This window comes from Motacilla alba, chromosome 1 (assembly GCF_015832195.1).
Source record: "Motacilla alba alba isolate MOTALB_02 chromosome 1, Motacilla_alba_V1.0_pri, whole genome shotgun sequence".
Taxonomy (NCBI): Eukaryota; Metazoa; Chordata; class Aves; order Passeriformes; family Motacillidae; genus Motacilla; species Motacilla alba.
In genome coordinates this window covers 193,302-206,511 of record NC_052016.1, presented here as the reverse complement: position 1 = coordinate 206,511, position 13,210 = coordinate 193,302, and the positions used below count along the sequence as shown (strand labels likewise).

General features: G+C 57.4%; 1 protein-coding gene across 3 annotated transcripts in view; it reads right to left on the bottom strand.

The window, feature by feature from the left end:
• The window catches only part of LOC119697895 (hemoglobin subunit rho), a 38,129-nt gene that overhangs the window by 7,304 nt on the left and 17,615 nt on the right, over positions 1 to 13,210 (bottom strand). Inside the window, exons 1-3 of one of the 3 annotated variants that reach the window (XM_038129296.1) lie at positions 12,282 to 12,409; positions 10,650 to 10,746; positions 10,347 to 10,569 (exon numbers count right to left, since the gene is read on the bottom strand). In XM_038129296.1, coding sequence (XP_037985224.1) covers positions 10,347 to 10,569; positions 10,650 to 10,741 — 315 coding nt within the window. In that variant the 5' untranslated portion in view covers positions 10,742 to 10,746; positions 12,282 to 12,409. Of the gene's footprint in view, positions 1 to 8,781; positions 9,293 to 10,346; positions 10,570 to 10,649; positions 10,825 to 12,281; positions 12,410 to 13,210 lie in introns of those variants that run through there. The other 2 variants (XM_038129281.1, XM_038129269.1) reach the window with 2 other exon arrangements.

Sequence of the window (13,210 nt, the reverse complement as noted above, 5' to 3'; positions counted from 1 at the left end):
AAAAGCCCTCTAAGATCGCAGTCTGACCAGGACCCAGCCCTGCTGGTTCCCCACTGCAGCGTGTCCCTGAGCACCATACCCATGGGTTAAACACCTGCGGGGATGGGCACTGCAAAGCTCCCTGGGCAGCCCCAAATCAAAACACTGGAAGAAACCAGGCACAGAACAGCAAACTCAGCCCTGTTTGCGAGGTCATTGGCACCGAGTGGGTTAAAAACTGCCACCTTCTCCAGCTTCTGTCTCTAATTAGCCAGAAGTATGGGGAGACGCAGAGCTCCCTGCTGGGATTGATGCGCCAGGCAGGAAAACATCTCAGGTCTCTGCAGAGCAGAGTCCCCTGGAGCCCGGGAGGCAGGGGAGTGCTCAGGGCTGGGGCAGCAATCCTCCTCTGCAGGAAGGGCTCTGGGGCCACGGGGACAGCCTCTCCTGGGAGCTGTGTCCCCTGTCCCTGTGCTCCCCACAGTGAGTGAACTCTCGGGTAGAGCACCATCAGCAGAGGCAGCTGCCTGCGAGGAGGTGAAGAAGAAAATTGCCAGGACTTGCAATTCCTGGGATGTTTAAAGCCACATGGAAAAAAATGGGGAATGTCCCCAGAGTGCAGGTGGCACCCAGCCCAAGCACCTGTGAGGGTTCCAGCACAGCCCAGCTCCAGCTGGGACGCTGGGATGGCCGCAGGGTGACATCTGTGGGGATGCAGGGGGACCAGAGCCCAGCTCGGCTGTGTCAGACCCTTGGGAGGAAAGGCCTGGCTCTGTCCTGGGACACTGCCCATCCCTCCCCTGCCTGCAGGTCTCCATCAGTCCAGGAAGGCTTCCAAAGCCCCAGTCAGGCTGGGGACATCAGCCTGCTCTGCTCCTCAAGGGATCCCTGCTGCGGGGATGGGGGGAATGGAGCTGAGCAGTGTGCAGGGCGTGAGTGGGTCCCTGTCCTTTGGGGCTGAACGGGCACCACTGCAGCGTGGGCGTGTGTGCCAGGGGGAGGGGGCTGCCCCTTCTGGCCTGAAATCCATCATTTCTTGACCAAGAGGAGCTCTTGGCAGCTCAGTTTACACTGAGGAGCAGCACAGTGCTGCCCAACGTCCTTGGAGCTCAGGGCTGGTGACCAGGATCCATCTTCCCACCAACCACACCTCAGGAAGGGTTACTCCAGACTGCTCCTGCTCCACCTGCTCCTTTTCCATTTGCACCTGCCCCATCTGCTCCTGCCCCATCTGCTCCTGCCCCATCTGCCCCTGCTCCATCTGCCCCTGCTCCTGCCCCACTCTGAGCCCCACGGGGTGAGAAGCTCTGGGACAGGCTCACCCTCTTCCAGCACAAGGAACCTGACCCAGGCCTTTTCCGAGCTTTCTGATTCTGTGTGTGCCTCAAACTGTGCTCATCATTGGCTGCAGCTGTGGCTATACTCAACAAGGGATGACACTGTGGGTGTTCAGGGAGGAACCTCCCTCCCTAGCCACAGTTTAAGGGATCCATTCGTGCAGAAATCACTTGATTCTCTCCTCTGTTACCACTGCCCAGGAGGTTTCATCAACTGTGTGATGAAACTTGGCATAAAAGCATTCAATCTGACTTCTGCAGCCCTGGGAATGCAGAGTTCACCCCTCGCAGGAGTTAAACTCCTCACTGCTAAAATCCTTTCACAATTAAAAAACAAAAAAAATCCTCTCCTGACTAATTATTTTCACTGTAAGGCTGAGTAGTTCTGAAAGCCCTTCCTGCAGCAGATTTCATCTAACGAAGAGCGTTCCTGCACTGTGTGATGGCGTTTGAAAGCCCCACAAGAAGGTGCACTCACACCTCTCCTTCCTGTCCCCACAGAGGCTCGGCCAGGAAAGTTTCCTCCTGCCTGCACTCCCTTAAATAAACCAACACCACGCTCCCAGCCTGCTTTGACATCATCCCCAGGCCTCTTGAGCTCCTGGTGCCAGCCCACGGCAGCCCCACAGCAGCTCCAGCTGGACACTGGGGTTCACTCTGGAGCTGTCTGCATCATCTCCTCTGGCACAGCAGATCAGCCAAAAGAAGAGAAGAAGACGAAGAAGACGAAGAAGAAGAAGAAGAAGAAGAAGAAGAAGAAGAAGAAGAAGAAGAAGAAGAAGAAGAAGAAGAGGAAGAGGAAGAAGAGGAAGAAGAAGAGGAAGAGGAAGAGGAAGAGGAAGAGGAAGAAGAAGAAGAAGAGGAAGAAGAAGAGGAGGAGGAGGAGGGATTCCTGGGGGACCTTGTGGAGGAGGATGCAGAGACATTCCCTGGCAGCCTGCAGGGAAGATGCTCAGGCAGCTCCTATTTGAGTCTGGATATAGAAATATCTATTTCAATATTTGTACTTAAGGCAAAGTGATCTGGGCTGCTTTTCACCTGTCAGCTCCAGATAAACCTTACTCCCTTTGGCAGAGCTGCTGTGGGTGCAGGGAGGATCAGTCCCACAGGGAGGGTGCCCCTGTCACCAAGAGCTGCTTGCCCTCAGACCCTTTTTCCTTGTTGGGGAGAGCTGTGCACACCCTTTGTCCAGCCAGGGCAGAGCAGGGGTGACACAAAGTGCCTTGGCAGAGCCAGATGTGCCATGGTGTGATCTGCGGGCCTGACAACCCCCTGAGACTCTGCTTCCCTCAGAGCAGGGACCTGCACCCAGCCCAGGGGCCAGAAACCCCCAAGGAAGGACAATCCTTGCCCATTTTCCAGCCTGGTGGGTAAAGAGGTCTGAAATCTTCTCTTCCCTGCACGCAGAAGTTGCTCCTGGGCAGCACAGGGAGCTGCCAGAGCTCTCCCCTCCAGGAGAGGATGATGTGGTTATTGCTGACTTCATTGGTGCTGGAAAACAGCACTCCACTTTGTACATCTGAGTCCAAAATCTGCCACCCCTGGGCCGGCAGAAGTTCCCAGTGCTGCTTTTTGGCACCCACAAGCTGCTGGGTGCTTGGCAAAGCCTGGCTGCCCTGCCTGGGCTCTCAGCTGGGCTCAGCTCCCAGAGGCACAAACTGCCTGGCACAAAGGCGCTTCCCCCAGGCTCTGCTGCCAAGGGTATTCTTAGGGAGGGAAAAGATCATCATGGGGCTTTTTCACAGAAAGAAGGAAAATAGAGGTGCAAATTATTTACAATAATAATAATAATAGTGACAAAAATAGATCTGAAGTGAGGATGAGGCTCCCTGCCAGCAGAGATGTGCTCTGCAGCAGCCACACAGAAGGGATCCAGGAATCTCCTCCATAAAGCACTGAACCCTCACTCCGATCTCCAGGGGAGGGAGATCTCCAGGCACCATCTGAGCCAGCTCCTGGTGTGTGCACAGGGCTCCTCCTCTGAGCCTGGGAGGCCAGAGCAAGGAGCAGGGGGCTCCCAGCTCCCATCCAGAGGAGGGGTTTCTGTGGGATGCATCCTGCTTTCCCTGCCCTCCAGCCAGGATCAGCTCCCAGCTCCCAGCTCCCATCCAGAGGAGGTTTCTGTGGGACACAGCCCGCTTTCCCTGCCCCTTGGCCAGGATGAGCTCCCAGCTCCCATCCAGAGGAGGTTTCTGTGGGACACAGCCTGCTTTCCCTGCCCCTTGGCCAGGATGAGCTGTCCAGCCCTGTTGCTCCCTGGAGCCGCACAGTCAGGGCAGGGTGGCTCTGCCAGAGGAGTGAGCAGCCCCTGAGCCCAGCACAGCAAGGAGCCCATCATCACTCTCCATCCCTCAGCCAGACACGTCTCCTCAGCCCCTCCAGCGCTCCGACTTTGGGGAGCTGTGGTTTTCCTGGCCAGGAGCTGAGCACAAAGGCAAAATTCCCTCCTGCTGGCTCAGCCAAGTCACAGCTCCAGACCCCCATCGTCTCAGGGGCACAAAGCTCTGCTGTGTCCTGCCTGCTCTTCTATGAGTTGGGGAATTCTTCTGCAGGACGAGCAGGATCTGCTGAGGGGTCTGCTGTGGGATGTGGGATCTGCTGTGGGATCAGCTCTGGGATCTGCTGTGGGATCTGCTGCGGGATCTGCTGCGGGGTCTGCTGTGGGATCAGCTCTGGGATCTGCTGTGGGATCAGCTCTGGGATCTGCTGTGGGGTCTGCTGTGGGATCTGCTCTGGCATCTGCTGTGGGATCTGCTGTGGGATCTGCTGTGGGATCTGCAGCCTGATCAAAGGGGCTGCACTCAGAGAAGGAGGAACAGGCTGAGACCCTTCCGAGGGTCTCGGGGTTGAGCCCCAGGTCTGAGAAATCTCCATGGAGTTTCCCACATCAGCAGATGTGTTATGCACACCCAGCACCACCCGAGGAGAGCCCCTCAAGCTCCCTTCCCCGAGCCTGTGTGGGACTGCTGATCCCAGTGCCGCCCTGTCCCAGCCAGGTGCCACCAGTCCCGGGGCTCTGGGCGTGCTGGGGCTACACTAAGCTTGCTGCAGCAGAAGGAAGCACACATTCTATGTGGAACTGAGGTTTTAACACCCCTATAAAAGCACAGAGGGCAGCTGTTACCAGTCCCGAGCCTGCCCTGGTGTCCTGTGCGAGCTCCAGGAGTGCCCTCCACGCACTCCCAGGTGACAACGCAGAGCAAACCGAGTCCTGCAGCAGCCCCAGTGTCCCCCATTCCCCCTGCAAGGGCACTCATTAGAGGCATCTGGTCGTGGGGTTTGGGACATCCATGGTGAGGGGGCCCCTCCAGCTGGAGCCACCCTGCCAGAGTCCAGAACACGGCCCTGCCCATGGCTGGGGGTGCACAGGAGCAGCTTTAAGGTCCCTCCCAGCCCACACCACTCCATGGTTCGACTGCTCCTGCTGTGCCCCAGCTGCAGCCTTTGCTGCCTCCCTCACGCCCTTCAGGGGAAGGACAGGGGGAAGCTGCAGTTGCGTCGCTGTTCCGGGTCTGCGCAGCACCTGGCACTGTGGAGCTGCAGAAACAGCAGCAGTTGCCAGGATTCACCTGTCACCCACGCTGGCCCCCGAGGGCACAGGTCTCTCTCACAGGTCTAAGGCATTGGCCAATCCAGGGCTTTTTGTTTCCCTTCATTTCCGAGTCCGTTCACCATTCCAGCTGCTGCTGCCATTGCTGTCACCCTAGCTGCCCCCAGTGCCAGGCATTGCAGTCGATATTTATTAGGAAAACACACAGCAGCTATAATGCTTATCAGGAATGCTGATATTGCAGCCACAGCTGCGAGGGGAATTAGGCAACACGTGCCCAAACCCAGCGCCCTCCCTGGTACAGAGCTGCCAGCCCAGCCCACAGAGCCTCGGGGGATGCTGGCTCTGAGGAATACAAATCACAGCACGGGAGAGATGCTGACAGGGCTCCAGCCCCGAATGCAGAGCGCTGCCTTTGGGGTTGTAAGGGAAAAATTCAAAGCGAGCTATAAGATGCCCCTCAAGCTGGCACTAGGGAGTCCCTGACTTGCCCACTGCTCTTTTTAGGGGCTGGTGTGGGAGAAGTTAAACATTTCCAGCCCCCAGCATTCCAGGAATTCGCACTGTCTGTGCAAACAGGGAACTTGGCACTGTTCAGTTGAGGGCTGAACTCACCAGCGTGCCATGAGAAATGGAATTGGTGTGTTTTCAACTGCCCCAGTCTCAGACAAAGCTCCAGACATCTGCGCCTCCGCTCCTCACTCCAGCAGCTCAGTAATTAGCTTGATAAGTTAAATTAGCAGGCAGCTTTCCAGCGTGCTCTAATAGCCTTCAACACGAAAAACCAGATTCAAGCATTTGAATCTGAGTGTGCAAACGCAGACCTGCACGGCATCCTCATCCTCTGCAACACCCCCCAAAAACAAGAAGATGATTTATTCATTCTGTGCATCACCCACTGTTCTGGTCGTGGTAAAAATGGGTAAGAACTGGGACAAGGGCCATCCTGCACCCACGGGGCTGCCCCAGGGCAGCCATCCTGCCACCCATGGCTCTGCCCAGCTGCACTGCTGCCCGGCCAGAGCCAGGCAGGGGCACTCCTCAGCCCCTCCTGCCCTGTCCCCTGGGACACAGCAGCAGTGAGTGCCAGGCACAGCCTGAGCCCCAGCCCGGGTGCTGCTGTGTCACCCTGATTTTTCTGGATTTTCTAAGCCTTCTGATGTTTACATTCTTGTAAGGAACTTTCTCACACACTTTCTGTAAATAACTCATTGTTTTACATTCTTTTATGGAGAAGAAAACATTCGATAGACTATTAATTTGTCCAGTGTCATTGGAGAGGTGGCACTGCCACCCTCCAATCCACTGTCACCTTTGGAAGTCTATAAATGCTGGAGTCAGGAATCAAACTTCCCATTTCTCACCTTGAGACCAGCGGCGTGTGCGCCGGGTTGATTCGTGTCCTGCGGTGACACTGCTGTGCTGGGAGCAGAGGGTGATGCTCCCAGGGCTGGGCAGCTCCTGCCCCTGGGCAGCACCAGCCCTGCTGCCAGTGAGGCCAGAGGGGCTGGGCACCATCTCCAGCCACAGCTGGCCAGCTGGGGATCAGCCACAGCTGGGACTCCGTGAGCTTGGAGGGCTTTTCCAGCCCCAGTGGCTCTGGGATTCGGGTCGCTGCAAAAGCCTCACGCTCCCTTCTCCAGGTGCTTGACAAGAGTCAGGTTCTCCCATGGCAGAACCTTGTGGAGAGAGGGCTGAGGAGGAGGAGGAGGAGGAGGAGGAGGAGAGGGGTGCCCCGTCTGCACAGCAGCCCTCAGCTGACCTGGGCATAGAGAGGGGCAGGGGATGCCTTGGGAGGGCTGGTGTAGAACAGAGACCGGAGGGACTTAAATTAGGGATTTATTGCAAGGATCTCCTCCATGGATCCACCTTGGGCAGCACAAGAGCCCAGCCAGGGCCGCACCCAAGATGACCCAAAATGGTCCCAAAATGCACGAGCGGGCACGGGGTCTCTCCCTTGGCTCAGCTCTGCTCCATTTGCACCTTGCAGTTCATTGTCCCGTTCCAGCTTTAGCCCAGGCACTCCCACCCTGCTTGTTTGTCTCTCTCCAGCCCACGCTGTTGGTGCTCCTGGGCTGAGCTTTGGATCATTTGTCCTTGGTGCCCAGCTGGAGCAGGAATTGTTTTGTGTCCCTGCTCTGTGCAGAGAGCTCAGCATCCCATAATGTGAACCCAGACCCGCACACTGAAGCAGCACAGAACCTGAAAAATAGAAAAGCCAAAACCTGAGGCATCAGAGGGAGATGCCATAAAAGCCCTGCCAACAAAGTCAAAGAGCAGAAGGGCCTGGTCTCTGCTGTGGGCAGGCAGTGAGACTCCTGCTCTTCACCCCAAGCCAGGTGAGACTCAGGGGCAGGAAAGAGAAACCCAGCAGCAGCTCCGAAGTGCGATTCCTGCACGTGTCTGGGTCTCTGCTGCAGAGAACCCGGGCTAGAAGGGCACTGACAGAGGGCGGAGGAGGCAAGGGGGTGGAACAAAGGAAAGATGAGGCAAATCAGCTCTGACAAGTCCCTCTGGGGCTTCCAACCTTCCTTCCTCCAAAGTCACCGAGGGATCAAAAATCTTTTAACATCCGCATGCTATTTCTGAGGGGCTCTGAGCTCCGCTGCAGTTGCCATGGCATCAGATCGTGGCTGTGAGAGAGGAAAAAGTTGTGATCCTGATCCCAGCCTGCCCCTGCAGCAGGGGCTCACGAAGAGAGCAAGGAGGGCAGGTCCCACCCTGCAGCCTCACCTGCTGCTTTGGCCATGAGCACCGAGGCCATCCCAGGAAATCTGCAAGGATCCCTTTGTGCCACAGGCAAAGAGATTTTCTGTCCAGATATCTCTGAGGCATGACACCGCATCAAAATCTGAAACAGGCCCTGCAGGAGCAGAGATTCTTTGGGCAAGTGGGGAATTTCCACTCAGTTCCTGGAGAAAGCAACATCTTTATTTACCTCCCAAAAGCCACGAAGCATCTTTCAAACCCCAGAGCAAGCACAGTGCCAGTCCCCCTCCTTGCAGCAGTGTCACACACAGCACACCCCTCCCGGGGGCAGCTGGTGCTGTGACTGCAATCCAGCCCCAGCAGCTCGGGCTCCTGAAAGGCTCCGTGACACTGCCACTCCTGAATTCCCTGGAGAGGTGGAAAATTGTGCCTATAAACACATGAAAAATAACCCCAGCAGGGGCAGCACAGAGCTGCTGAAAGAGTATTTTTGGCTTGTGCTAAGAAGTGAACTGGGGACTTTTTCTGCTCCAGCAATTTTGCTAAGTGTGGGGATAAGGCCAAGATAAAAATAATTACATCTGATAGTCCCCTGGTTCACCTGCTCCTGACTAACACTTGAATAAGAATTCTCTAAAAGACGCTGGGAGCTGCAATCAGCACAGATTTGGTTCAGGTCTGATTTAGAAAAGATGGAAAACTCCCGAGTCCCTCTGAACACAGCTCTGGAATGGTGGGAAGTTCAGCCCAGCAGGATGATGGATTGTGCTCCCACAGCATCACAAAACTTTGATGAATGAGCTGCACATGCTGCTGCCTGGGATGGAAAGGAAGGGAATGTCCACAACAACAGCAGAGAGTAATGACTGAGCAGAATTCAGGAGAGGAGGATTGCTCTTTGGCAAAATGGGAGGGAAAAGGCATTGGGAAAGTATAAAATTATAGAAATCACAGTTGTGGGAGATGGCACCTCTCCTCCTGGAGCCCACCACGAAAATCCCAGACTGGGTTGGGTTGGAGGGACCCCAAATCCCACCCAGTGCCACCCCTGCCATGGCAGGGACACCTCCCACTGTGCCAGGCTGCTCCAGCCCCAGGGTCCAGCCTGGCCTTGGGCACTGCCAGGGATCCAGGGATGGAATTCCATCCCAGCCCCTGCCCACCCTGCCAGGGAACAATTCCTCATTGCCAAGATCCCACCCAGCCCTGCCCTCTGGCACTGGCAGCCATTCCCTGGCTCCTGTCCCTCCATCCTTGTCCCCAGTCCCTCTGCAGCATCTTCTGAGCCCTGCAGAGCTGGGGAACCCTGGGCTGCCTTTGCCCCGCAGGGTCTGGGGATCCTGGGCTGTCCCAGCCCCCAGCCCAGGGGTCACTGGTGTGTGGCCCTGGGCTCCCAGTCCAGCCCAGCCCCTCCCTGCCCAGCACGGACACACGGACACTGCACAGGAGCCGACAGACAGGTTCATAGGAGGGTTTATCAGAGGGTTTATTGGAGGGTTTAGTGCTGGGTTTATCAGAGGGTTTATCGGGGTCAGGGGCTCCCCATGGGGCAGTTGCTGGCCCGGGGCTCCTGCTCTCCCCAGGGTGGTCAGTGGTACTTGTGGGCCAGAGCGTGGGCCACCACACCCATGAGCTTCTGCCAGGCAAACTGGCACACAGGGGTGAAATCCCTGCCCAAGTGGGACGCCAGCACGATGACGAGGATGTCCCCAAGGAGCTGAGGAGAGAAGGACAGGTGGGTCAGTGCTGCTGGGAGCTGCTGGTCACCCGGAGCCCCTGGTCAGCCCGAGCAGAGCCAGGCTCAGGCTGCCCAGGCTGGGGCTGGGCTGCCAGACCCGCTGTCACCAAGGCTCTGCTGGCACTGGAACCCCCTCACCAGCAGCAGCAGCTTCTCCTTTGTGTCTCCCTGGTGTTTCTGTGCAGATTCTCCCCCTCCCCAGCCCCTCTCCCCCCAGACCCCTCCTGCAGCCCACAGGTTTCCTCCCCCGACTTCTCCCTGAGGCAGAATTGCCCTCCTGAAAGGGCTGCCACACCCTGCACCCTCCTCCTCCTCCTCCTCCTCTTCCTCCTCAGCCCTGGTTACAGGCATGGCTCACTCCCTGCTCCCTGCCGCACAGAGTCCCCAGTCCTCCCACAGACAGCTCTGGGTTTTGGGAAAACAGTATTTGTTTCATTCTTAAAAATGAAATAAAATAAAACTAAATCAGAAAGAAAGAACCTCGAACTAGTTCCCAATTTTCAGAATGCTAAAGCATTTGGATTTGGCCTGAAACCCACCCTGAAAAACCTGATTTTTTTTTTTCTTTTGACATAAATTAAGAAAATTATCCTTTTTAAATTAAAAGAGTTGGAGGAGGAAGAGGGAGTGTGCCATGCACCGTGCTGGGCAAGGCAGGACCCTGCTCCTTGGTTCTGCCGGTCTTGCTGTGGGGGCTTGGATTTCCTGAAATGCTCTGCTGAGCTTCCCTCTGCTCTGAGTCCTCCAGCCCAGGCTGCACCTTCCCCTGGGGCTGTTCCCCTGCCAGGTCTCCTCCAGGTAACCATCTCTCCTGCAGGTAACACAGCCTCCTCCAGGTGTTCTCTCCATACCTGCCCCTCCCCTGTGCTGTGCTGGCACTAAAAATGGCACTTTTGAGGGAGAAAGTCACAGACACTGCTGCAAAGACCTTCGTACAAACCAGCACCTCTCTTGGGTACTGCACAGGGATTCCTCCCCAGCAGGCAGGACTGTGTGGGGACAGGGGAGGGCTGGGGCTGCAAACACAGCTCACCCTGAAGTTCTCGGGGTCCACGTGCAGCTTGTCGCAGTGCAGCTCGGACAGCTTGGAGTAGGTGCCCTTGAGGTTGTCCAGGTTCTTGATGGCTTCCCCAAAGGAGGTCAGCACCTTCTTGCCATGGGCACGCACCTTGGGGTTGCCGATGATGGCCGTGGGGCTGGACAGGTTCCCGAAGTCAGAGAAGAACCTCTGGGTCCAGGGGTAGACGATCAGCAGCCTGGGGAGAGACACAGGCAGGTCAAGCTGCCCGACTCCGTGGTTCCCTGCAGCGCAGGGCGCTCCTGGAGCTGCACCCACCTGGCCAGGGCCTCGGCGCCGCATTCCTCCACGCTGACCTTGGCCCACACGCTGGTGATGAGCTGCTTCTCCTCGGCTGACCAGTGCACCATGGTGGCTGCAGGAGGGCGCAGAGCTGAGCTGAGCCCAGGCCCCGGGCCGGGTTTTATGCCCCGGGCCAGCCCCTGGCCGGCCCCTCCAGCGGGGCCATTGGCTGGGACGGGCGGGGGTCCCGGGCGGCAGGAGGGGGTGGCCAGGGAGGGGCACCCCAGAAGGGGCTCTGGTTATCCTGAGCTCCAGCTTTATCCCATCCCCTCTGCGGGGCAGCTCTTCCCCTTCCAGCACGGCCAGGCAGAGCAGGGCTGCAGGAGCCCCAGCAGTGCTCCATCCCCTCTGGCCCTGGGCAGGGGCTCAGGGCTGGCTCCTGTGAGCCGTGAGCTCCTGCCCCAGCTCTCTGCACGCCGGGCTCTGCCTGGCATCAGTGGGGTGGTGAATGCTCAAAGTGAGTGCTCAAAATGCAGCCCGTGGCAGAGCCACGCAGACGGGTTTGCCACCCGCAAACCCTGCAGGTCCCTGCCCTGCCCAAGGCCTTGGGTGTCCCTGCACCACCAGGAGCTGCGCTGGAGCTGCTCAGAGGATGCTCAGGCTCTGCAGCCAAATCTGCATCAACCCCAATATCCTTCTCCTGTAACAGAACTGGACCTCTTTGATTTATTTGTGCCTTCCGGAGCACGAGGAATTATAGCTGGACTTTGGAGTCCAACTTATGAGCTGGACTTCAACTATCATGGCAGTCCTTTCCAATTGGGGACATTCTAAGGCAGAGTGTCAGAATGGTTTGGGTTGGAAGCACTGTGAAGCTCACCCATGCTGCCTGAGGCCCACCCAGACGTTGTCCCCTCAGCTGTGCCAGGAGCCCGCCGCAGTGCTGTGGGCAGGGGCAGCAGCATCACCCGTTCCTGCCTTCAGCCACATCCCTGAGGAGCACTGAAACAGCCTTGGAACACGGGGTTTGCTGCTGCAGGTTCTGCTGTGGGCTCTAAAACCTGCACAGGCTCAACTCAGGGATGTCCAGCTTGTGGGGGAGCCCCTTCTGAACCTGAGCTCCCCCTGCCCCTGCCACGTTCAGCCAGGCCAGGCTCTCCTGGAGGAGAGGTTTGGATTCCCCTGGCACACCCTGGAGCTGCCAGGGGTGCAGCTCCCTCACCAGGAGCAATGCCCCAGGGAGATTTCCTCTTTTGTTTTCTGCACAAAGCCCCAGGAAACGCAATTCTTGCCGAAATCAGCCCAGGGGTTTTGATGCCAAGGTGCCAGGCTCAGTGCCCTGCTTTCCTGTTTTCCTGCTGTTTTCCAGAGGGTTTGCACTGGGCTGAGGAAGAGCTGCTGAGTCCTGCAGACAGGGGATGGGTGAGGGCGTGACCAGGCGGCAGCAGAGCTGCAGGGCTGACCAAGCTCCTCTCACACATCAGCACTTCCTCCAGGGACCATCTCCTGCCAAGTGTCTTTTGCACTGAAAATATGGCAGGAAAAGCAACTAAAAAAAAGCAAATAGCAAGAGAGGTCTCCAGCCTGACAATATCTTTCCCCCCTGCTAGTTTTAGACTCTTTTTTTTAGTGGAATAGGAATGAATAATCTTCATTAGATTTGCTTACATTTGCCTTTTCTCCAGAAAATCCAGTCCCCACAGCTGGGGGCTGGACCACGAAGGCAAAGGAAGTCGAGCTCAGCCTGGCCCAGGCAGGACGAGGGGATATGCAGGGAAAAGGCTGCCAGGCTACCACCAGAGCCCACCCTCCTGCACCCCCTTATCAGCCCCTGCAGGACCTGGGCGCTGCCAGTGCTGCACTGGGCACCACCCAAGGGGTGCTGGCACCCACGGGGATGTTCTGACATGGAATGGGAGCAGGAAAAGCAGCATGGGGACAGCACACCCCACAGGAGCAGGAAAAGCAGCATGGGGACAGCACACCCCACAGGATTTGTGTGCTAGGGGCACTCGGAGCAGGGTGGGAATGGAGGTGGGAGTGAAGCCGCAAGGCAGCAGCGCTGAGGGCTGCTCCCATCCTGCTGGGCCTCAGCAGGTGCAGGGAATGCCAGAACCGTGGGGGTCTGCTCAGGCTATGGGATCATGGAATGATAGAATGGGCTGGAGGGACCTCACAGCCCAGCCAGTGCCACCCCTGCCATGGCAGGGACACCTTCCCCTGTGCCAGGCTGCTCCAGCCCCAGGGTCCAGCCTGGCCTTGGGCACTGCCAGGGATCCAGGGATGGAATTCCATCCCAGCCCCTGCCCACCCTGCCAGGGAACAATTCCTCATTGCCAAGATCCCATCCAGCCCTGCCCTCTGGCACTGGCAGCCATTCCCTGTGTGCTGTCCCTGCAGGCCTTGTCCCCAGTCCCTCTGCAGATCTGTTGTCCTTCCCACCCCCAGACATGTCGCTGGCAGGAGGAGACCTGCTCATCCACACAGTTCACTCCTTCCTGCCTGAAGCCCATGAACAATCCCCTTCATGGGAAACGACTCCTATCTCTCATGAAGCCTATGGAAAGTCATGAAATATTTGGGGGTTGGATGACTCT